General features: G+C 41.7%; 1 protein-coding gene across 1 annotated transcript in view; it reads right to left on the reverse strand.

Annotated features, from left to right (window-relative positions):
* Window positions 1-2,308: 2,308 nt before the first annotated feature.
* KIF6 (kinesin family member 6) overlaps window positions 2,309-24,561 on the reverse strand; it is a 511,996-nt gene continuing 489,743 nt past the window's right edge. The window contains exons 23-24 of the mRNA XM_044004953.1: window positions 18,730-18,836; window positions 2,309-2,505 (exon numbers count right to left, since the gene is read on the reverse strand). Of these exons, the coding sequence (XP_043860888.1) occupies window positions 2,489-2,505; window positions 18,730-18,836 (124 nt within the window). The 3' untranslated portion in view covers window positions 2,309-2,488. The remainder of the gene's footprint in view (window positions 2,506-18,729; window positions 18,837-24,561) is intronic.

Consider the following 24,561-nt stretch of genomic DNA (forward strand, 5'->3'; position numbering starts at 1 on the left):
CCAGTTTTGACATTCTTTGATAATTTATGAAAAAGAGAGAAGGCTGATTTCCTTCAGTGGGGAAGGGCATTTTGGGAATGGTTCATTTTCAGAATCATTGGCATGGTGGCTTCTGTAGAAAATGCCTTTCTTAAATCTCTCCTTTAGGAGCACAGAACTCATTGCTGGTTTTCTTTGGTTTCATGGGTATAGGTGAAGAGAACATTTTTACCTGGAACTTAGTTTGCCTCTAAATTTGGGAGACACAGAAGCTTTGAAAAGACTTTCTCACACATTAAAAACAACAACAACAACAAAACACCAAACAAAATAAAAAGGCTAAACCAAAACTTTCTTTGTAATTGGCCTTTAAAAAAATTGGGGGGGGGGGGAAGCTAGGTGGCGCAATGGATAAAGCACCGGCCCTGGATTCAGGAGTACCTGAGTTCAAATCCAGCCTCAGACACTTGACACTTACTAGCTGTGTGACCCTGGGCAAGTCACTTAACCCCCATTGCCCTGAAAAAAAAAAAATCTGAGAGAAGTCTTTTCAAAGCATTGCGACTTCGAGATTCCCAGGCAGATGGTCTAAGCACACTTCCGTGTCAGAGGCCTTGTGTCAGGCAGGAGGATGTGGTCTGGAGGTGGTACTTTGTTTAAGAACCATCACATGACAACCATTCAGTTGCTGCATGTGCCTCTTTGGGGCAACTTGTCTTTTTTTTTTTTCCTTTGTTCATTTACCCTCTTGGCTTTTCCCCAGCCTGGCTGGCTTCACGGAACTGCCCCATACTTCCCTGCAAACAAGGCCTTTGGATCCAGAGGATAAATGCCTCCAGCTGGAGACTTGGAATCAATAGTATCTAGTTAACTCCAGTGTACACAGCCCTCTCTCATCCAGAGAGCAGGCTGGGAGTGCCCAGGCCTTTCCCTGGGACAGCTGTTAATTTCATGACAGTGACATGGGTACCTCCAAACTCATTTGAGGTCTTGCTATTGTGAGGTACATGTATCCATGTACATGTGTGTGGGTCCTGAACCATTCAGGTCTTCTCACCAGTCAGGTTTAAGGGCTGAATGCTGAGCTGAGGAGCCCTCAAACTGAATGTGATGTTGTAGGAAGCACATTGGTTTAGAACTAGAGAGACAAGGGCTCCTGGCTCTGTCACAGTTGGCTGACCACAGGCAGTTCTTTTGCCCTTGTGGGGCCTCAGTTTCCTTTTCTGTAAATGGGGAGAACTGGACTAGGTCATCTTAGTTTTAAAATTTTATTTTGATAAGCACAGCTCATTTACCCTGGTCCTGGAGGGGTAAAAAGAGTCCAATTTACATTCTCCTTACAGGGTTTTCAGTCTGTATCCTTACCAGGCAGAGATCGCAAAGACAGAGGGCAAGTTCTTTTATTCAGTTTGTGGCAGGTATCGTCAGGTACTCCTAGCTTGTTTCCATTTCCCAAGGTTCCCCATTTTCAAAGGGCCCCAACCAAGTTAAGACCTAGATAGACCCTTTAAGCATTGGCTTTCTGCCACTATTTCCCTGCCTGATGTGCTGGAAATCTAAAACATTCTGGATTCTTGGGTTGTCTCTACCATGGCTAAATGAGGCATGATATTTCTAAAAAATCTGGAAAAGGCCAAAAGGAAACAGTGGCTAAAATTCCAGAGAATCATTGACATCCACGTCAAGGTCCCCTGAAGTCTGGACTCTCTACCCTGGCTTTTGGAGAGACAATGGCAGGTCCTTTTGGTCTGCTCCAAAATGACTGCGTCCCAGCTGGGCCTATGATATTCTGGCTTTGTGCCCAATCCAAGATGGGCATCTTCACTATAAAGGTAATGGAAGACAATTTGGCCTGAGTTATCAGAATCAACCATCAAGATATCCCATTTCAGGAGACAATTTGGCTCTCCTCTGCTTGGATTCAGTTCTGTAGTCCTGGCCTAAGATATAGCCATTTCATTCCTGGATACAAGCTTTTTATTTCTCTTTATTATTTGATAGGTGTAGGCTTAGTGGGAATGGGGTGGGGGGAAGAGGGGAGCCCAGCACAAACCTCCTGGCTCCGTTTTGCAAAATGGCCATTTCATAATCTCAAGGTATCCAAGTTATCCAAAAGGCAAGACCAACTGCCATGCAACCCATATTATTTTTAAAAAAGGGGGATTTAAAAAAATACAAACCCAACAAAACCCACTCTGAAATATTCAACCACCTTGCTGGGGCCATAGCCAAAAACCCCAGCACTCCTTGCAAAGACTTCTTCTAATTGGAGCCGTCTTGGTCCCCACCCCTCCTTCCATCCCCCCCCCCCCTCAGCATATCCCACCATTCCTGAGTGCTTCTAGGACACCATCCTTACAGAAACACAAGGCTTTCCATTAGTGCTCAAGTCACATGTTGTTCCAGCCATTTAGGCAGCACATCCAAAGAGAGGATGAAAGAAGAAAGGAGTTTTTATCTGTACTCTGTCCTTGCTTTTCGGCTGGGCTGTTGGACTGGAGGTATAAATTCAATTGTTTGCCAAACCTGAAAGGAGATAGCAATTATGTTAGAGCGTTCACAAGTAATGATGATGATGGTAGCCAACATTTATTTTACATTTGAAGTTTGCAAAGAATTTTACATATATTATCTTTTCTGATGCTCATAGCAACTATCATTCCTATTTTACAGAGGAGGAAACTAAGGCTGCGAGAGGTTAAGTAACTTGCTCCGGGTCACACAGCTGGTATGTGTTTGAGGTAGGATTTTAATTCCAATGCAATGTTTTTTACTCTTAAGTCCACAATTCTATCTAGTATGTTACTCCAGCTGTCATCAATGGCACACGAATGAAAAGGCAAGAGGAGATGGTGGGAAGCAGCTTGATCCCCCTTCCCCTCAAAGTCTCAGTGCAGCGTGCTTCTCAAGGACCATAATTCTAATTTCTGGGGACATTCATTAATTTATTCACCCAACCTTTATTGTATGTAAAACCAATGTAGAACTTGGGTAAGGAAAAAAAAAGATATGATTCTTACCCTTGGAGGGCATGTAAGTTAGTTGGGGGAGACAATTATATACATGAAAATCATAAGAATACATGATTTGTTTAGTCTTTATCGGTTATGTATGTGTCTTCATGACCCCCTTGGAAGTTTTCTTGGCAAAGATCCTGGAGTATTTTGCCATTTCCTTTTCTAGCTCATTTTACAGATGAGGAAACTGAGGCAAACAGGGTCAAGTGACTTGCCCAGGATCATGGTGATAGTGTCAGAGGCCAGATTTGAACTCAAGTGAGTCTTCCCGACTCCAGTCTCAGCACTGTATCCACTGTGCCACCCAACTGCCCAAAATACAGGGTAACACATTTGTAAATACAGAGAGAGTGCTGCAATAAAGTCAGGAAAAGCAGAAGGGAAATTTGGCCAATAAGGGGAATAGCATGAGCCTGTCAACTAAAGAGTAAGAGAGAGCAGCCAAATGCAGTTGGATTAGAAGGGGGACGACTAGCCAGTTGGAATGTTGCAGATCCCCAAAAAACATGCAGAAGAGGGCAGAGGCTTCTCCCCAATCAATTGTTCTCTTTGGCAAACCTTGTTATTAGAGTCAGTATAATTAGGGGAAGTTTCATGGTTGGCTCTATTACCTCTGTTACTTATGGTTAACTCATACATCCATAAAAAGATGACAACGTAGATGACGATGATAACAATGACAACAACAACAACAACAAAAATCAGACTCTGTCCCTTCAAAGGCACATCTTACTGAGAATAAGAAATGTTCAGGTGGTCATTTTCAACCTCATTAAGTGCAAGTCCCCTATGATGCTTGTGGGGCAGGAGCCTCTCATCCTCTTCACTCCTGATCTCGGGATGCCAGCATGACTGTTACTAACCATTTGGTCCCTGAAATCGTCACCATGTACGGCTCAATGCCATCCCATCTTTGTCTCAGTGACAAGGAATCTATGCACAGATGACCTCAGATGGTCAAAAAAAAAAAGCTCTCTCACCTTATCATACTGACTTCTGGTCTCTGTGGCTCCATAAGCAAGGATGTCACTTACCCTCAGCTACATAGTGCATAAACAATACAGCTGATCCACCTGCTTTTTATGCCATCTCTCCGTCTCCTGCTGTGTCTCTCTCCCCTTTTCCTAGTCATGACTGTGCTTTTTGTTCACCCTTTTAAGATCTTATGGAACCAGCTTTCTCTCCTCCCCAATCAAACTGGGGAACCCAAACCTCAAAGCCATATGATCTGGTTTAATTAAGATAACACCATCTCAAAGTCCCAGGCTTAACTCCCAATGGTTTTTATTGTAATACATCTGATATTCTTTAGTGCTCATCTCTCTGGACTTCTGAATGATTAAATCCTTGGTTTGTGGCGCTCCTGTGTCCCATCTTGTTAGTTTGTTTGTGTAGATAAAACACCTGCGCTCTTTTGTGACCAATCAATAAGGAGGAGTTCTGTTCTGCTTATTCTGCAGGAGAGCTCATTTCATTTTCTTTATTTACTCTATCCATTTGGGATCTTAGAAGCTGGATAGCTGATTGTTATAGGCTATCAGACACATCCACGTATGGACTGAGGTTGGTAATGATAATTCGTAAAAAATGGATAGGAGCTCTGCAGTCCAACCAAGCTGAAGTATAGACCATTCCCGTTCTTACCCTGCCTTCTTCTCTCTACCCTTTGTTGACCCTCATAGCACACCGACAGATTGCTTTTATTTCTGTCCATTGAAATCCCCCCTTTTAAGGCCCAATCTGTAAACATTATTTTCCTCTTCTCTGAGGAGATTATTGGGATGGGTTTTGGACCATTTATTAGAAATGGGTTGGTTTTTTCTCCACCATCCTTGATATCGTCTTTTGCCCTTTGACAGAGCAGCCCAGAACAGATAGGATTAGGAAATGATGTCAGTGGCAATAATCAAGGGACTTACAGTGGGACTCAGCCCACCCCCAAACTCCACATCCCACTCATGATATCTCATGCATATAGTAAGCATGGTGGCATCAAATGTTGTTAAACACAAAAGGAAAACTTTAGAGCAGAAAGGATTCTAAGATATACATATTCTCACATACAGACTTCTGATATGAAAAACACACAACATTTCTGGTTCATTGTTTACTTTCTGAGCAACAGACAGAAGCTGGCTGACTATACTGGGGTTGTGATCACAGTGAATTCTTAAAACAGAGAGTCAGATACATTGCCTGTGTAACAACTCATTCTCTTCTGACTACTCTCTGCTGAGGCATTCTCTAGAACAAGAAGGGAGGTTAAGTTGTTTCTAATAATGGGAAAAACTTAGGGTAGAAAGCTTTGTAATGAGAAAAATGAGATGGTCTTATCTCTTCTAAATTTCTGTTGCTCTAGATAGGGCAAGCTCCAAATTTAAGGAAAGGGGGAACAAGGAATTTTGTTTTTTAAACTATAAGGAAGAAGGTTAACCACATTTTTTTCAGGTTAAAAAAAATCCTTGGCAGTCTGCAACCACAAATCTGACACTGTTAATGACTAACACCCCCTAGAGGGGCTTATATACCCATCTATACATCCCCTTGGCTGGGATTTAAACTTTCCGAGGTTTGCTTGTGAATACTAAATCAAGTGAATTCACCTTGGGCTGTGGTGAGGTCTAAAAGCTGAAGAGGCTTGTGTTAAATCAGCTTCTCTCTAGGCTTTGCTTCTCAGGCTAATAGCCACAAATTCAACATAATGAGAGCTCCCAAAGAAGCCTATGACAGCTTTGCTAAATTATGAGCAAAGGGAGCCCCAAGCAGGAGTGTAGGGATTGTTTGCTTTGGCTAGGGGAAGATGGCTGGGGCCCCAGCCTGGGTGTTTGCATGACAAGTTGGCCTGATAAGTAGATTGCTAATAAAGCACTGCTTGGTGATGGCCCTCATGCCATCTGCCATGTGCTGATAGAGACCCACAACTGCTGTCCCCTAAGGCATGCCAGCTTGATGGAGGCAAAGATTTCACTAATCACAAGTGCTTTGGGCTTCTTTTGCCATCCCCACTATCACTAAGTAACCTGGTGCTTTTTTTCAAGGTGGTTTTAAAAAAAACAAATCCTTGAAGTCTTGCTTTGTTTGTTGAGATGAATTATCCTTACCTACAGTTTGTATTCAGGAAAAAGGCCACCTCAGCTGCCTCTATACTGCTTCAGGCCCATGTAAGTTCCCTCATTCTGCTGGTGCCCTTATCTCCTTGGGCCAGAAGGTCAAATACATTTCATTGCAGACAACTGCAGATTACACACACCATGGCTGTTGTTGAGTTTTAATGGGAAATATCCTGGGAGTTTCTGGCTCTGATTGCTACTTGTTTTGTAGGTTCCTTGAGGGCAGGAATAGCAGTTGCAATGAATCCTAGTTCAATGGAAGAAATGCTTCAAGGAGAAAATGAAGAAAAAGGGTATAGAGAGACAGAGGGAAATGTCATCTGTATCAGAAGGCTGGAGAGTAAAAGAATGTGGCATGATGGAGGAAAGAAATAAGATGGATCATTGAACACAAGGTTCTTCCTGTGTTGGGGCGGAGGGTGGGGGTGGGTATGTGCCATTTCTTTTTACAAATTCTTTTAAAAAGTTAATTTAAAATATATTTTTAAAAATCAACAAAAATATGCTTTCTCTTTGCACCTGTTTGCTCTCCCTCTCCCAACTTGGAAAGTCCCTAATCTTTCCTCCAATTAGAAATCTGATACCCAATTTTGTGTTGTTTCCCTGTAATTGTCTGGTCTTATTTGATTGTTTTTAAATGTATAAAAGTCTGTCTTCCCCTGTATTCGGGGTCCAGACCTAAGCTGAAGAGGTCTGGTTCCTGTTTGTTGAACAATTGGTAGGCATTGCTTAATAAATCGAAATGCTTGGAAGCTCAAACCTTTGTTTCCTTGGTCATTTCATCTTTCACCTACCACATCTCTTATTTTCCTCCTCCCCCATTTGAGAAATAAAGAAAAACAAAACCTCCATTACAACATGTGTAGTCAGGCAAAACAATTTCTGGCTTTGGCCAGGTTTAAAAAAACCCCATATATATCTCTATATATTATATGTATATGTGTATATATATATGTGTGTGTGTGTGTGTGTGTATATAATTCTTCACTTTGAAGCCTCTCTATCAGGAAGTGGGTGGCATTTTTTCATCATGAGTCCTCTGGAATCATGGAGGGTCATTATGCTGATCAGAATTCCTAAGCCTTTCAAGGTTGTTTGCCTTTACATTACAATACTGTCATTGTTCTCCTGATTGTGCTTACTTCATTCTTTATCAGTTCATACAAGTCTTCCTGGGTTTCTTTGAAACCATCCCTTTCATCATTTCTTACAGCACAAAAGCATTCCATTGTATTTATATACTATAATTTGTTAAGCCAGTCTTTGCTATCAGTTTGTTTTACTCAGGATTAATTCTTCTTTTAATCTACTTGCCTTCTTATTCCTTTTCCCTTATATTCCTCTTTTTTGTGAAATGTATTACTATGCCCATTGCTGTGAATATATGTATTCTTACTTCTTTTGACCAATGTATATGAGAGTTCAAGCATCAGCCACTCCCTTTACCCCTTCTTCCTTGTTTGTAGATTTCTATTTGACATCTCCAGTTATGTGAGATAATTTCCCCAAACTTTACTCTCCCATTTACCCTTTAGGGAATTCCTCTTCCCCTCCAATTCTATTCTTTTTTTTTTTTTTTTTTTTTTTTTTTTTAGTGAGGCAATTGGGGTTAAGTGACTTGCCCGGGGTCACACAGTTAGTAAGTGTTAAGTGTCTGAGGTTGGATTTAACTCAGGTACTCCTGACTCCAAGGCCAGTGCTCTATCCACTGTGCCACCTAGCTGCCCCTGTTCAGGTACTCCCTGGAGTCAGGCTTACCTGAGTTCAAATCTAGCCTCAGACACTTAACACTTACTAGCTGTGTGACCCCAGGCAAGTCACTTAACCCCAATTGCCTCACTAAAAAAAAAAACAAAAAACCCCCCAGAACCATTCCCAGGCCTTCTTTCTCTAAATTACCCCTGTTGATGATAGAGTTCTGAGGGTCCATATGTATCATCTCCTCATATTAGAATGCAAACAGTTTATCCATGGTTAGTCTCTTGTAATTACTTACTCATGCTTACCTTTTTATATTTTATTTAACTGCTATTGTTTGTCCTTTATTCTCTAAGAGGACCATGACATCAGGGTGATGTCATGACTTGCACTGAATTGAATTTAAGTGATGAAGGGCTGTGTTACCCACCTCACTCTCTCCTCCAGAGCCATCTGGGTCCAGTGGTAAGATATAGATCAGGACAACTGGAGATGGTCCTGGATGTGTAAGGCAATTGGGGCTAAGCGACTTGCCCAGGGTCACACTGATATAAAATGTCTGAGGTCAGATTTGAACTCAGGTCCTTCCAACTTCAAGGCCAGTGCTCTATCCACTGTACCACCTAGCTGCCCCAATTCACTTCTGTATTTGTACTTCAAATGCAGCTCTGGCCCGTTCATTAGAAATGCTTGGAAGTCTTTTATTCAACTAGAGGTCCATATTTTTCTGCTGTAGGATTCAGTTTTGTTGGTTAAGTTATTCTTAGTTATAAGCCTATGTCCTTTGCCTTCTAGAATATTGTAATCCAATCTCTTCACTTCTTTATTGTGGTGTAATCCTTACTGTAGCTCTTTTGTACTTGAATTCTTTTTCCCCTCTGGCTGCTTGTAGTATTTTTTCTTTGACCTGGGAATCCTGAATTTTGGCTATGATGTTCCTGGAAGTTTTCATTTTGGGGTTTCTTCCAGGTAGAATCTTTCTATTTCTACTTTACTCTCTGGTTCTAAGAGATCTGGCCACTTTTATTTTATTATTTCTTAAAATATGATGTCAAAATTAGTTTTTTGGTCATGGCTTTCAGGTAGTCTAATGATTTTTAATTCTCTCTCTCCATGATTTCTTTTCTAGGCCAGTTGTTTTTGTTATGAAATATCTTACATAGCTTCTATTTCCCTCCACATTTTTTTACTTTGTTTAAACATTTCTTGTTGTTTCACGGAATCAATATTTGGTCCATTTTAATTTTCAGGGAGTTTGTTGCTTTGGGCAAGCTGCTAATTCTATTTCCGAATCTTTCTTTGATAGCTCTCATTTCTTTTATATATTTCTTTTATATCCCTTTGTGTTCTCATTTCATTTCTGAACACATTTTAAACTCATGCGTAATCTTGTCCAAGAATTTTAGTTGACCTTTTCTCCAAGCTGTGTTTTTCTTTGATGTTTTGTTTGTAGGTTTTGGGGAGTAATTATCTTCTACTAGGTTTGTGTCTTGAGCATTCTTGTCACCACAATAGCTTTTTATGTTGAGGTTCTTTTTTGTTTGCTCATTCTCCCAGAATGCTTCTTGATTCTGACACAGGCTCTTGTTAAGGTCAGGCCCCTTTGGAAGAACTCTCTGGGTTGAAACCTGCCATGGCTTTGTTGTGCTATTTTAGGATCTTACAAACAGTTCAGGCTGGGGACCTGTAAGCTCTCAGTGCTCCCAGAGTGGTATGATCCAGTCTGTTTGCTGTCCACCTTGGTCTGAGCTCTTCAAGTTTCTGACCTGAGTTTAAGCCTGAACAATATGCCTATGGGCTTGTCCCTTTTGGAGTTATGTTAGAATAAACCACTATCAGTCAGATGGAAAGAACTGCAGGCTCCTCTTCATTATTGCACTGTAGGCTTCAGACTGGGCTAGAGCTGGAATTGAAGACTGCATTCTCCACCTAGGGACTGAGCCCCATTGCAGCTGCTTGTTGCTTTTTTTTTTTTTTGGTGGGGAAATGAGGGTTAAGTGACTTGCCTAGGGTCACACAGCTATGTAAGTGTCAAGTGTCTGAGGCTGGATTTGAACTCAGGTCCTCCTGAATCCAGGGCCGGTGCTCTATCCACTGTGCCACCTAGCTGCTCCCAACAGCTGCTTGCTTTTGATGTTCCTTGCTCAGTGAACAGTCTGGAGCCTGCAACTGTTCCTCACCCTGGCATATGCCCACTAGGCATAGGTCTCCTCCTCAACTAGCTCTAGATCTGTGACCCACATTGGGCATTAAGCCACAGAACTGTCAGTTTGCACCTGTTCCTCTACTTTGCCCAGGTTCAGGCCCCTTTGTTGGATCTCTTTGGAGGACTTGTGGGGGGTAGGGGAGAGAGAGCTTGCTGCACTTCTTCCTGCTACTCTGCCATCTTGGCTCTGCATTCACATATGTCCTTTCTAGTAGAAGAAGTTGCTTGACCTCCAAGGGATAAAGATGTGGATTCAAAGCCCTCATCAGGAGAGAGACAGAGCAGTAAATCCGAGGAAGGAGAGATAAGTAGTTGTGTTTGAAGATCCTCCTAGTTATCATCACTTCTAAATTCCCACCAAGCTTTAAATTCAAGCCTTGATTGATACTAACTCCCTCAGCCTCCTCTCCACCTTGATCAGAGGGCTGGAGGGTGGAGTACTAAATTCCTCCCAGCATCTTCCTTTATACTGGGCAGAAACTGGACTCTCAGCTCACTCCACTTCGCAATTTCTCTGCCAGTTTCAACTTCATGGAACAAGATGCTCCCATGCTGGGTACCCTCTGCTGTCTCCTCTAATGCCTTTCTGCTTCCTTTTATATATTTTTCCTGTTAGACTGTAATCTCCTTGAGGGCAGGGACTATCTTTTTTTTGTTTGTTTGTTTGTTTTTTGGTGAGGCAATTGGGGTGAAGTGACTTGCCCAGGGTCAAACAGTTACTAGGTGTCAAGTGTCTGAGGCTGAATTTGAACTCAGGTTCTTCTGACTCCAGGGCCCGTGCTCTATCCACTGCACCGCCCAGCTGCCCCAGGGACTATCTTTTCAAATATTTGTTTCTAAAACTTTGATTTCCAACTTCTCTTCCTTCCTCCCTCCCTACCCCTACCCACTGAGAAGGAATGTTCATAATTCGTATATGTAATTCATAATTCAAAATAGGTTATACATGTGCAGTCATGCAAAACATTTCCATATTGGTAATATTGTGAAAGAAAACAGTCAAAAAAAAACCTCAGGAAAAATAAAGAAAAATTTTAAAAAGGTATGTTTTAATCTGGCAGGACACTATCAGTTCTTTCTTTGAGGATGGATAGCATTTTTCATCATAAGTCCTTCAGAGTTTTCTTGGATCATCGTATTGCTGAGAATAGTTAAGTCATTCACAGTTGATCATCTTACACTATTGATGTTATTTTGTATACAGTAGATTTCACTTTGCATCAGCTCATGTAAATCCAGGTTTTTCTGAGGATAATCTGCTAATCATTTCTTATAGCACAATAGTATTCTATCACAATCACATACTAGAATTTGTTCAGCCATTCCCTGATTGATGGACATCTGCTCAATTTCCAATTCTTTGCTATCGGAAAAGAGCTGCTATAAATATTTTTGTACATGTAGGTCCTTTTCCTTTTTAAATCTCTTTTTGGATACAGCCCTAGGAGTAGTATTTCTAGACCAGATGGTATATATGGTTTTATGGCCCGTTGGGCATAGTTACAAATTGCTCTAAAGAATGGTTGAATCAGTTCCCAACTCCCCCAAAAGAGTATTAATGTCTCATTTTCCCTACATATTCTACATAATTTGTCATTTTCCTCTTCCGTCCTACTAGCCAGTCTAATAGGTATGAAGTAGTACCTTAGAATTCTTTTGATTTGAATCTCTCCAATCAACAGTGAGTTAGAGCATTTTTTTTCTTAGGGCTATAGATAGTTTTGATTACTTCATCCGAAAACTGTTCATATCTTTTGATCTTTTATCAATTGGGGAATGGCTCTTATTTTTTTATAAATTTGAATCATTTTTTATATGTTTGAAAAGTGAGGACTTTATCAGAGAAACTTACTTCAAATTTTTTTTTTCTACAGCTACTATTGCTAACTGTATAGTCTTTCTCCTTTCACCTGTCACTTCTAAAAGGTGTTTTGCTTCAGACAACGACTTATATTTTTTTAATTGTATCCGTAGTATTTAGCTCAGTGTCTGGCACATAGTAGGCACTTAATGTTTATTGGATCATTGGTTTGGACCTAATAATAACAATGGAGATGTTGGCAGTTTTCCTAGGGCAGAAAACCTCCCACATTTGTCACACCTGATGTCTACAACCCAATTCAGGTGATTCATGTGGGCACAAGAGATAATGCCAGAGAGAATTTAGGAAGTCTTGCTAAGGATTATGAAGTTCTAGGTAAAAAACTGAAGATTTTTTAGGAATATAGGTGGTGTCAATTAAGGGCAAAAGCTTTAGAAGAAGAAAAAGGAAGATTTGGGAAGTCAGAAGTTGCTTAAACATTGAATTTCCCAAGTATTTATTAATCACCTCTCGGGAGCTAGAGATACAAAAACAATAATGAAAATAGTCTCTGTCTTCAAGAAGCTTATATTGTTACCAAGGGAAACAACATATACTGAGATAAGTAAATACAAAATTTATGCAAAATAAATAGAAAGTGATTTTGGGAAAGGTACAGGTGTGGAAAGCACTGACAATTGGAGGGATCTGGAAAAGTCTACACAAGTGGGAAGGAGCCCTTGTTATGAGTTTCTAATAGAGTTAGGCATTCCAAGAGACAGGGTTGAGGAAGGAGAACATTCCAGGCATGAGGAACAGATTATGTAAAAGCATGAAGGCAGGAGATTGCATGTCTCGTGTGGGAAACAGTAAGTAGTTTAGTTGGGCTGGAATGTAACATATCGGAGAGCTGATTTACAATAAGAAGATGGTGTATGAAAGTAGAATTTGGATATCGGTACCATAGCTTGATATATAGGAATGATGGGCTCCTGGCCAGAGATGGATAGACAAAATAAGAATAATGATCAGTTTGCTTGGAGCCTTGCAAATTTAATTAAAAGTGTTTTGAATTGAAAAGGAGCGGGGAAGGAGAAAACGGCTATCCTATGCCCACCAAGCTACATATCATAGAGAGTAGCTATGATATACCAAGAAAGACCTTTGGTGAAACAGTGGCTCTGGAAGGGTATTGCTGATTCAGAATGATGAGTATGGGTAAAGGCTGGGTGTGGGTGGAAGAGCATTTCATAGTAATAAGACAGGCTTATGTAAACCCAGTGGAGAACATTGGGAGGGGAAGAACAACAGTGGCAGGTGAGATTGTCCTTGGATTATACTGTAGACAAGCTAGGTGGAAAGAGGAAACAGAGAATGCACTTGGAAAACAGATCATAAGCCTGGCACAGAGGCACGATCAGGACACCTGCTGGAGCACTTTTTTTTTTTTTTAATGAATTTTTTTTTTTTTTTTGGTGAGGCAATTGGGGTTAAGTGACTTGCCCAGGGTCACACAGCTACTAAGTGTTAAGTGTCTGAGGCCGGATTTGAACTCAGGTACTCCTGAATCCAGGGCCGGTGCTTTATCCACTGTGCCACCTTGCCGCCCCTATGCACTTTTGCCAAGGGCAGAGAGTTGGGAGAGTGTGGTGATAGTCCTACGGTATTTTTCCCTGCTGATCCCTTGTCTGAGGTAATGTGCTCAGTTCTGGGCACTAACTACGTTGTTGAGAAGGACATTGATTAACTGGTTAGTGTCTGTAGGAGAGTCAGATTTATGTATCCAAAAAGTGGAATGGGAGGTAGTGGGAACCCCCTTCCTAGAGGTGTTCAAGCTAAGAAAGACTGAGGTATATTGTAAAGGAGATTCATGTTTAGGCACAGCCTTGACCAGAGGGTCCCCTAATCCCCTTCCAGCTGTGATGTTATGTGGTTCTGTGAAATCATCCCAACAGAAGGAACCCAGAAAGAATTGCTAGTGAGGATGAGGTTTGGGGAAAAAAAACCCCAAACCCAAAAAAGCCCCTGGGAATACAGGTTTGTTTGTTTTTTAAAATAAGACTGATGTTTTGTTATTCTAGACTTGGCAAACACCAGCAAATCCACAAAGAAAAACAGAAAAAGAAGATTGAGTATGAAACTGCAAATATCTCTTATGCATTACTTTTTTTTTTTTTTAGTGAGGCAATTGGGGTTAAGTGACTTGCCCAGGGTCACACAGCTAGTACGTGTTAAGTGTCTGAGGCTGGATTTGAACTCAGGCCCTCCTGACTCCAGGGCTGGTGCTCTATCCACTGCACCACCTAGCTGCCCTTTATGTATTACTTTTTAAAAAAGAGTATGTAATAAAAAGTATACACAAGATAGGTCTTTTTTTGTTATTTTATAGCTTGGTGGATGTACAATGGCAGTCTTCTCCTCTTTCCCCCTTTAACACTAGAGAGGCCCCGTAATTAAAGGGAGGCAAGATTCAAGAAGACAGCCAGCCACAAAATTCATAGCCTCAGATATCTGTATATAAGTGTGTAGAGTATGAATAAAGAGGGAGCTGGAGATACTCATGCAAAGAGCATGACATCATAGTTACTACCAAGACATGGTGGAAAAGAATATATTGGTGGAATTTGGTCTTAGAAGGGCATACCTTATTTGTGTGGTTTTGTTTTTGTTTTTTTTTTTGTATTTGTATTTGTTTTATTTATTTATTTATTCATTCATTCACTCATTCATTCATTCTTTCATTTGTTTGTTTATTTGTTTTCAGGGCAATGAGGGTTAAGTGACTTGCCCAGGGTCACACAGCTAGTAAGTGTCAAGTGTCTGAGACTGGATTTGAACTCAGGTCCTCCTGAATCCAGGGCCAGTGCTTTATCCACTGTGCCACCTAGCTGCCCCAGAAGGGCATACCTTTTTCAAAAGTACTGGCACAGATAAATTACGTGTGGTAAAATATTGTATATTAGAAAGATATGTTAGGAAATTCAGGATCCTGGGGAGAGAGAACATCTGGATAAGGATTAACACAAGTAGAAGCCAGAGTAATATCATAATATTGGTGTGTTGTGTACTTCAGGCCACCTTGACAGAAGGAGAAGTTAGATGAGTTTGGGAAAGGCATCACCAACCTGGCATTCATGGAGGTATGTTGTTGTAGTGATGGGGGACTTTACCTATCTGGCTATCTCCTGCTTTATCAGGTGGAACAAGTAACAAAGGAAAATGCTATTCTGCATCTGATTCTCATCAATAAGGAGGATCTGGCTACTGCCCGTAGGAACTTTGGGGGTCAGGTGACTACACCATCATAAAATGATAGAAGAAAGGAAGCTGGGCATAGGCTAACATGTACTCCAGATATGGGGATAGCAGATTTCAAAGGCTTCAAAGACAGGAAAGGTAGGAGCCAGTGGAACCATATTTTGCAGGGGAAATTGACCATGAAGAGATAGGAAACTGTCATGAATGAAATTCTAAAGACATAAGCCCAAATGATTGCAATGAGCAGGGCACACAATGACAACTCAAATTTTTAAAACACATTTACTTGAGGGGCAGCTAGGTGGCGCAGTGTAAAAGCACCAGCCCCAGAGTAAGGAGGACCTGAATTCAAACCCAGCCTCAGACACTTGACACTTACTAGCTGTGTGACCCTGGAAAAGTCACTTAACCCTCATTGCCCTGAAAAAAACAAAACAAAACACATTTACTCAAGATAGAAGATAGGGGGAATAGTTGAGGATGAATGCAAAAGAGTAGCATGATCCTGTTAAAATTGTGTCAAGATTGCTAAAACCCAGAATGAGCTGAGGCTGCTGATGAACAAACACTTAGGTCAACAAGCAGGGGTTTTATTTGTTCAGGGGAAGAGAAATATAAAAAAAGGGATAAGCTTAGGGTGGATAGAATGATGAAAACGGACAATTTGGTAAGAAGCTTGAACGACACAACCTTTATTTTACTTCTGTTTTCTCTGCTGAGGAGAATGTGAAGGACAGAATGAGAAGGGAGTGGAGAGCCAAGATGAATGCAGAGAGAGTTAAGATCACTAGGCCCAGATTAAGCAAACATTCTGGAGTAAAGAAAGAGTGAGCAGAGATGTTTGCTTAGCCAATGTCAGCAATATTTCTTGGGGTTATAGATTTAGAAATGGAAGTGCTCTTGGAGATAATTAAGTCCAACTCCTTCAATTTATGGATGAGGAAACTCCCAGGATGACATGACTAGTAAATATCTGAAGTCGGATTTGAATCTAGGTCCTCTGATTCCAAATCCAGTGGTCTTTCTATATTTACTACACTGCCTTTCAGAGGGAATTTAGAGGACAAGAAAATGGCTAATGATTAAATGTAACTTTTTTTTTTTTAAGGAAGTAGATAAAATCTGAAAATGACAGACCACTCATTTTTTAGGTGTAGAGAACTTCCAATGGAAAAACTTCCTCTATTGATGCAGATAGACAACTCATTTGTAACTTAATAGGCTTAAGGAGTTACTTGGAGAAATGAGAAGTGACTTGCCCAGGGTCACACAACTAGAGGATGTCAGGGGCAGCTAGGTGGCACAATAGATAGAGCACTGGGATTGGAATCAGGAAGACTCATCTTCCTGAGTTCAAATCTGGCCTCAGACATTTACTAGCTCTGTGTCCCCAGGGCAAGTCATTTCATCCTGTTTGCCTCAGTTTCCTCATCTGTAAAATGAGTTGGAGAAGGAAATGATAAACCACTCCTGTATCTCTGCCAAGAAAACCGCAAATGTGGTCACAAAGAGGTGGACAAGAAAACAACCAGAACTTGATGACTCCGAGGTTTATTCACTACACCATGCTGATTCTTGACCCAGACTTTTAGTACTGGCATAATTCTATAGAACATTATTAAAGTGATGGTTTCTGAGTACTTACAAAGGGAAGCAGTGATCATTATATCCTAGCATTGCTTCTTGTCATGCCAGACTACACTCATTTTCATTTCTGACTATTTTACTAGGCTGGTAGATTAGAGAAAAATGCTGTAGACTCAGCACACATAGTATTTTATAGGCTATATTTAGATTTCAGCCAAGCAGTTAGGGTCATAGAATCATAGACTTAGAACTAGAAAGGACATTAGAGGGCATCTGGTCCAGTTTCCTTATTTTACATATGAGAAAATGGAGGCCCATGGAATTTAAACGACTTGCCCAAAGTCCCACAGTTGCAGAGCCCAGATTTGAATTTCATTCTTTTTTTTTTTTTTTTTTGGTGAGGCAATTGGGGTTAAGTGACTTGCCCAGGGTCACACAGCTAGTAAGTGTTAAGTGTCTGAGGCCAGATTTGCACTCAGGTCCTCCTGACTCCAGGGCTGGTGCTCTATCCACTGTGCCACCTAACTGCCCCAACTTCATTCTTATAATTCCAAACTTAGGGCTCTTTCCCCTATGTCATGTTGCCAGTGTCTCTCCTATCATGTTTATTGACAAGATAGGAAGGTTGGTTGGTTGTTGTCCTTAGTTCTCTCTCTCTTTTTTTTTTTTGCGCAGGGCAATGGGGGTTAAGTGACTTGCCCAGGGTCACACAGCTAGTAAGTGTCAAGTGTCTGAGGCTGGATTTGAACTCAGGTACTCCTGAATCCAGGGCTGGTGCTTTATCCACTGCACCACCTAGTGGCCCCCCTCCCCCAGCTCATCCTTAGTTCTCAAAGAGGACCACAATGACATCACCGTGTTAGAGTCAAGTTACAGTGTGTGCGACTGTGGCTGATCAGACCAATGGGAGCTCAGAATGGTCTACCACAGGTTGGGCACAAGGAATCCATGTGAACATTTGGGCTGGACGACAAGATAGGAAGGTATGGACTAGATGAGAGCATGGGCAGGTTTGGAACTGGCTCAATGTCCAGATCATAGAAGTATCATTACTAGACTGATGCCATGTTGGAGAGAGGTTGCTAGTGGAATGTCCCCAGGATCTATATGAGGTCCTGTGCAGTTCAATATTTTCATTAAAGACTTAGCTGTAGCTGATATGTTTATCAAATAGATAAGTGACCTCAAGGCAGGAAAGCATAGCTAATGCACTGGATGGTGGAATATGCATAAAAAATAATCTTGATGGTCAAGTCCTCAAAGATGAAAATGGGGACACATGAAAAATTTTGTACTTGGGTCCCAGAAATCAACTTCCCAAATATAGGATGCGCTAAAATGTTCACTCTGTGATTCTTTTTTTTTTTTTTTTTTTTGCGGGGCAATGGGGGTTAAGTGACTTGCCCAGAGTCACACAGCTAGTAAGTGTCAAGTGTCTGAGGCTGGATTTGAATTCAGGTCCTCCTGAATCCAGGGCTGGTGCTTTATCCACTGCGCTACCTAGCTGGCCCCTCTGTGATTGTTTTTTAAATATGTTTAGTCGTGTAGTGTTTATATGTTGCTGACCATCAGTCAAACCAGTGACATGAGATGTGCTAATATGGAAGGCTTAGATCATCACATGGGATTTAAACAAGTTTTGAAGCCATGAGCCAGTTTGCATGTTTGGAGAAGGTCGAGCAAGGAAGGGACTTTCCCTCTTGTTGGTGGAGAACAACGGAAATGGATCACTTAAGGGAGGGAACTGTGAACTGCAAAGCTGCCTGTCCCATCAGTGCTAGGCTCATGTTTGGATGTTACCCACCTTGAAGGGCTGAGAACTGGGAAGGAAGGGCCTGGGAACCAACCAAATGGCAGTTCTAGTGTATGTGCATGTACACACACACACAGATACACACAGATATACTCCCCCATAAACACCCATTTACACACAGATACATATACGTCTCAGGCCCCCAATCCCTCGTCCTTATTTGGTGGTATCTGCATCAGCAGAATAGCCTGGGCTCCCCTGGGCTCATTCTCAAGGCTTCTTTCTAGCAGAGATGCTCTTACCTCATGGAGGAGACTTACCTTTTTTCTGCAGTAAGTTTTGCCTGGCCTTGAGGAATGCCAAGATATCAGTGTCTGTCTGGCTGTCTCCAGTGAAAGGGATGGATAAAGAAGGGCTTCCTAGGACCCTGAAATAATTGCATGTCATCTATTACATAAGGTAACATCTGATATTTCTAGAATGCTTTTAGCTTTTAAAAATGCTTTTACACCTGCCATCTCATCCGATCTGCAGGGGAGCTGCTGATGGAAGTTGTTGGGGAAAGAGCACTCACTGAATTTGCAATCAGAGGACTTGGGCTCCAATCTTCTGAGAACTCCCTGTGTGACTTGCAGTGAGTCACTTCAACCTTTCTGAGCTTTGATTTCCTCATTTGTCAAAAGAAGGGGATGGACTAAATAATCTCTAAGGTCCCTTTCAGCTTGAAATACTTTGTTTAACTATTGCACTTGCTACCCAGCATTGTTTATGTTGGGATCTACCATCATCATACCCCTTCCTTCTCTCCCAAACATCCCCCTACTCCTCCCCCCACTCTCCAAGCCCCAAGTTCATCACCAGGAAACTCACCATCAGGGAGACTATATGATTTTGGTGGTCACTCATTCATCTCTGTCCCTCTGATTAAAGGGCGGAGCAAAAAGTCCTCCCAAAGCCTCCATTTAAAGAGGGCTCAGAGGCACAGCCGATGTACTTGCCATTTTGCCACCCAGCTCAGTTGTGCTGCTTAGATTTGACTCCACCATAATCATGCCCCCTCAACCCCAGCTGGGCACTCCCATTCCCTCTCATCCCCCTCTCCGACTTCCTTTTCACTTTCCTTTGTGTGTTGTCTTCCTCCATTAGATTATCCTACAGGGCAGGGACTGTCTTTCTTTTTCTTAATTGTACACCCAGCACCTAGAACAGTTCTTGGTATATAGTGGGTGTGCAATAAATGTTTACTGAATTGTATGTACAGTGATTCTAAATGGAGTAAGTGGTCAGAGTTTATATTTTCTTCTCCCTCTGGGAATGTTGTTCAACCTTGGTCTCTTAAACCACTGAAGATTAGAGCCTGAAGGCTCAGGCAAGAGAACGGTGGCCTTGGGACAGGGGAGGGATGCTCAGCACACACAGTGTGGTAAGAGTGGCCAGTTCGTCGAGCCCTTTAAAGTTGGGACACTTTTTCATTTGATTTTTGTAACACTCATCTGATGATGTCCTCCACTTATAAGTAACAGTAATAATAGCAAGCATTTACATAGCACTTTAAGGTTTGCAAAGCACTTTACATGTGTTTTCTCATTTGAGCCTCACAAACCACCCCGGGAGATAGAGGTCCCCATTTTTGTCCCCATTTTACAGATGAGGAAACTGAGGCAAACAGGGTGATTTGCTCAGGGTCCCACACCTAATAAGTGTCTGAGGTCAGATTTGAACTCAGGTCTTCTTAACGCCAGGTCTTAGCACTCTTACCTGTGCCTTCTACATAATGGATATCTAACTTTAAAACTGAAGGAAAATGAATCCACTTCTTATGAGCTGGATGACATATTCAACATAAATAGAAACACCTTGGGGAGGTTCCAAAACCAAATCAGGAAGTCCTGTACTTGGGGGCATTTATTTTGCCTTCCTGCTCCATGTCTGCTCTCTGTACAAACAGATTAGACAAACGGGCCAGAGAATTGCTGGGCTGTCTCAAGACTTCTAAATAAATGTGTTTCCGATTTACAGTCACTGGACTTCAAAAGCAAACATAGCTGTACACCAGCCTGGCTTTACTTAGTCGTAGCGACCTACAGTGAAGAGTCTGTGGCATTTGTGGAGGGTTTAGTAGTGGCTTGTGGCAGGTCAGTGACCCCACTCTGAAAGGCCAATTTTCCTGGGCAGGTGCCCAGGAGTTGTCCTATGCTGGGTAGAAAGAAGTTTTAGTCCTCTGTCCTGAGGCTTGGGAGCTGAGCATCAAGGCTGGGTTTGAGAGACTTCCTACTTGCTTGGCTCCCTCCCTCTGACAAGATTAATTGAAACTGAATCCAGTCCAATTCAACAAGCATTTGTTAGGTTGTTTCCTGCCATTATATCAGTCAGTTGTCATCAGGGACTCCTTGGTAGCCAGAGCCTCACTGTGGACTAAACTCCTTTATATGTCAATATCAATATCAATATCTATACCTATCATTAGATATTGATCCATGTAGATGTCCATATACACATATGTATACATGTGTTATACATATATCATATCTATCTGTCTATATAATCTATGTATCAATCAATATATAGATTTCAATATAGATCTATCTATAGATCGCTATCTATATAGCTATATAGTATATCTATATAAATCGATATCTATATATTGATCTATATCTATAGATAGATCTACAGATGCTGATCTATAGATCTATTGATCTATAAATCTATATATAGATTCATATATTGATATATATATATAGATCAGATAGATGTATATATAGATCAATATCTATATATAGATCTATATCGATATTTATAGATTGATATATAAATTATATAGACGGAGATATCTGTCCCACATATGTATAACACATGTGTACATCTATGTATATATGTGTACATATACACATATATGTATCTATAGAAATGTTTTATTTATGCTCTTGCTTTTTTTTTTTTTTTTAAAGAGAGGCAATTTGGGTTAAGTGACTTGCCCAGGGCCACACAGCTAGTAAGTGTTAAGTGTCTGAGGTCAGATTTGAACTCAGGTATTCCTGACTCCAGGGCCTGTGCTCTATCTACTGTGCCACCTAGCTGCCCCATGCTCTCACTTTTTTTTTTTTTTAGTGAGGCAATTTGGGTTAAGTGACTTGCCCAGGGTCACACAGCTAGTAAATGTAATGTGTCTGAGGCCGGATTTGAACTCAGGTATTCCTGACTCCAGGGCCGGTGCTCTATCCACTGCACCACCCAGCTGCCCCATGCTCTCACTTTTTAAAAAATATAGTGTCATTGCATAATGCTTGGGATTCTTTTTTCTTTTTTTGGTGGGACAGCTAGTAAGTGTCAAGTGTCTGAGTCCAGATTTGAACTCAGGTCCTCCTGAATCCAGGGCCAGTGCTTTATCCACTGAGCCATCTAGCTGCCCCAGCATTTCCTTCCTAATGAATGTAGGCAACAAACATTCTTCTGAGGAGGAGGTCTAATGGCTTCCACAGACTGACAGAGGGGTCCATGATATATAATTTTTTTAAAAAATTTTTTGGTGAGGCAATTGGGGTTAAGTGACTTGCCCAGGGTCACACAGCTAGTAAGTGTCAATGTTCTGAGGCCAGATTTGAACTCAGGTACTCCTGACTTCAGGACTGGTGCTCTATCCATTGAGCCACCTAGCTGTCCGGGTCCGCGATATATAAAAGGGTAAGAACACTGGGACCTACTCAATGCCACCCTCCCCTTTAGGAACACAAATCACCACATGGCCATATAGGACCATGCAGGCCTCACTACACATGGCTCTGCTGAGAAGCTGGAGGCATGCTTCACTGGCAATCCTTAGAACCAGCTCTGCTCTGGCTCACTCTTCTCTAAAACCCAGCTTCCCTTTCCACATTCCCCAGATGCAGCATGCCCAGAGGAGGCCTCCGGAGGCTCAGTGACATTGTGAAAGCTGAGGAAGCAAGGAGTTCAGCTAACAGTTGGAAAGGGAAGCTCCCGGTATGGTGGCTGTACCCAGAAACTGTTCCTTCCCTGTCTAATGTTTGGATTTTAAAAGGTTTCTGATCTGTTCTAGGGCTGAGGGGCCATTTCTGCTGATAACTTGTACAGCTTATCTTGGTTGCCAGGAGAGAGGGGGAGAAAGAGAGAGAGAGAGAGAGAAGGAGAGAGAGGGGGAGAGAGAGAGAGAGAGAGAGAGAGAGAGAGAGAGAGAGAGAGAGAGAGAGAGAGAGGGAGACAGAGAGAAACACAGAGACAGAGAGAGAAAAAGAGAGGGAGAAGGAGAGAGAGAGAGAGCGCTCAAAGTTGGATCTTCACCTCTACTTAAGAGTCTCTTAAAAGAGTCTCTGAGCCCTTCAGCCTGTAATGATTTCTCCATCTTCTGAACTACAGCACTGACCATGCCAAATGATGGGTACTGTTTTGGACTATACCTCTGATTTAATTGGTGTGGGGAACCTTCTATAATGATATCTGTAGTCTCTGAGAATTGCCTGGGGGCACAGAGGTTCAGTGACTTGCACAGGGCCATGCAAAACGCAGGCCTTCCTGACTCCAGGGCTTCTGACCTCACTTAAAAATAAAATGCCTCCTTGGGATTCACTTAAAAATAAAGTCAGCTTGTCAATAAAATGCTTATGCAGAGAAAATTTTAGAACTGATTTGAGAGACTCCACTTCTCTGTCCTTTGATTATCAGACTGGAGGAATTTCAGCTAGTCAGAAACACGGGAACCCAGCCAGGCCTGAGGATGCCATCTCCGTTATTGGACTCTGAAATATGTTGAAGTTTTGGGGTCAGTGTTTGCCAGCATCTGAATCTTTTCTTCAAAGCATGTCTGTCTTAGTTTAACAGTTTGTCTTGTGTCATTTATTATTTTTAAAGCTAACCTCTGTATGTCCTTCCTAAGACCACAGTGCCATATGCTTAGAAGATACTCGGCGGGGGCAGCTAGGTGGCGCAGTGGATAGAGCACCGGCCCTGGAGTCAGGAGTACCTGAGTTCAAATCCGGCCTCAGACACTTAACACTTACTAGCTGTGTGACCCTGGGCAAGTCACTTAACCCCAATTGCCTCACTAAAAAAAAAAAAAAGATACTCGGCACTGGGGGAGGGTGGTCAACTTAGGGCACTTTTGCTCCCCAAAGCCCCTGTACTGGAAGGGGATGGAGTGGGTGCTGTTCAAGTGGTTGCATTCATTCTTAGGATACTCCTGTGGGGGCAGCTAGGTGGCCCACTGGATAAAGCACTGATCCTGGATTCAGGAAGACCTGAGTTTAAACACGGCCTCAGATACTTGATACTTACTAGCTGTGTGACCCTGGGCAAGTCACTTAGCCCTCATTGCCCTGCAAAAAAAAAAAAGAAAAAAAAAGGATGCCCCTATGGTTTCGATTATCATCTCTATGGTGATACTTCTCAAATATACTTAGTCAGCTCTAAATTATCTTCCATCCTCCAGATGTGCATTTTCAACTGTCTTTTGGACATTTCAAAGATGATGTCCATAACTGAACTTATTCTCCATATGTGCATTTTCAACTGTCTTTTGGACATTTCAAAGATGATGTCCATAACTGAACTTATTATATTATATTCACCCCTTCCCAACCTTACCCTCCCTTCTAAACTTTCCTCTCACTGTTGAGGGTACCACCATCCAGCCAGTCATCCAGGTTTGCAACTTAGGCATCATCCTTGACTCCTTTCTCTTACCCTCCACATCCAATCTGCTTCTAGAACCTGTAGATTTTATCTTCAATACATCTCTCATATATATATATATACACACATACACATACACACATATAGATACATATACATACATACAATATATATACATATACACACACACACACACACACACATATATGTTCCCCTCTCCTCTGAATCACTCGGCTTCCATGTTGGTGTAGCTTCTCCTCACCTGCCTTTTGGACTATTGCCTCAAGTCTCTCACTACTACAGTCCATTTCCCATCCAACCACCAGATTAGTCTCCAGTGACTCCTCATTGTCTCCAGGATCAAATATAAAAAGTCCTGTTTGGCTCTTCAAACCCATCACAACCTACATTGCCTCCCATCGACCTTCCCTGTCTTCTTCCACCTTATTCTCTGCCACATTCTTTGTAATCAATCTAGTAACCCTGGCTTCCTTGCTTTTCCTCCTACA

Source organism: Dromiciops gliroides, chromosome 4 (genome assembly GCF_019393635.1).
Source record: "Dromiciops gliroides isolate mDroGli1 chromosome 4, mDroGli1.pri, whole genome shotgun sequence".
NCBI lineage: Eukaryota > Metazoa > Chordata > Mammalia > Microbiotheria > Microbiotheriidae > Dromiciops > Dromiciops gliroides.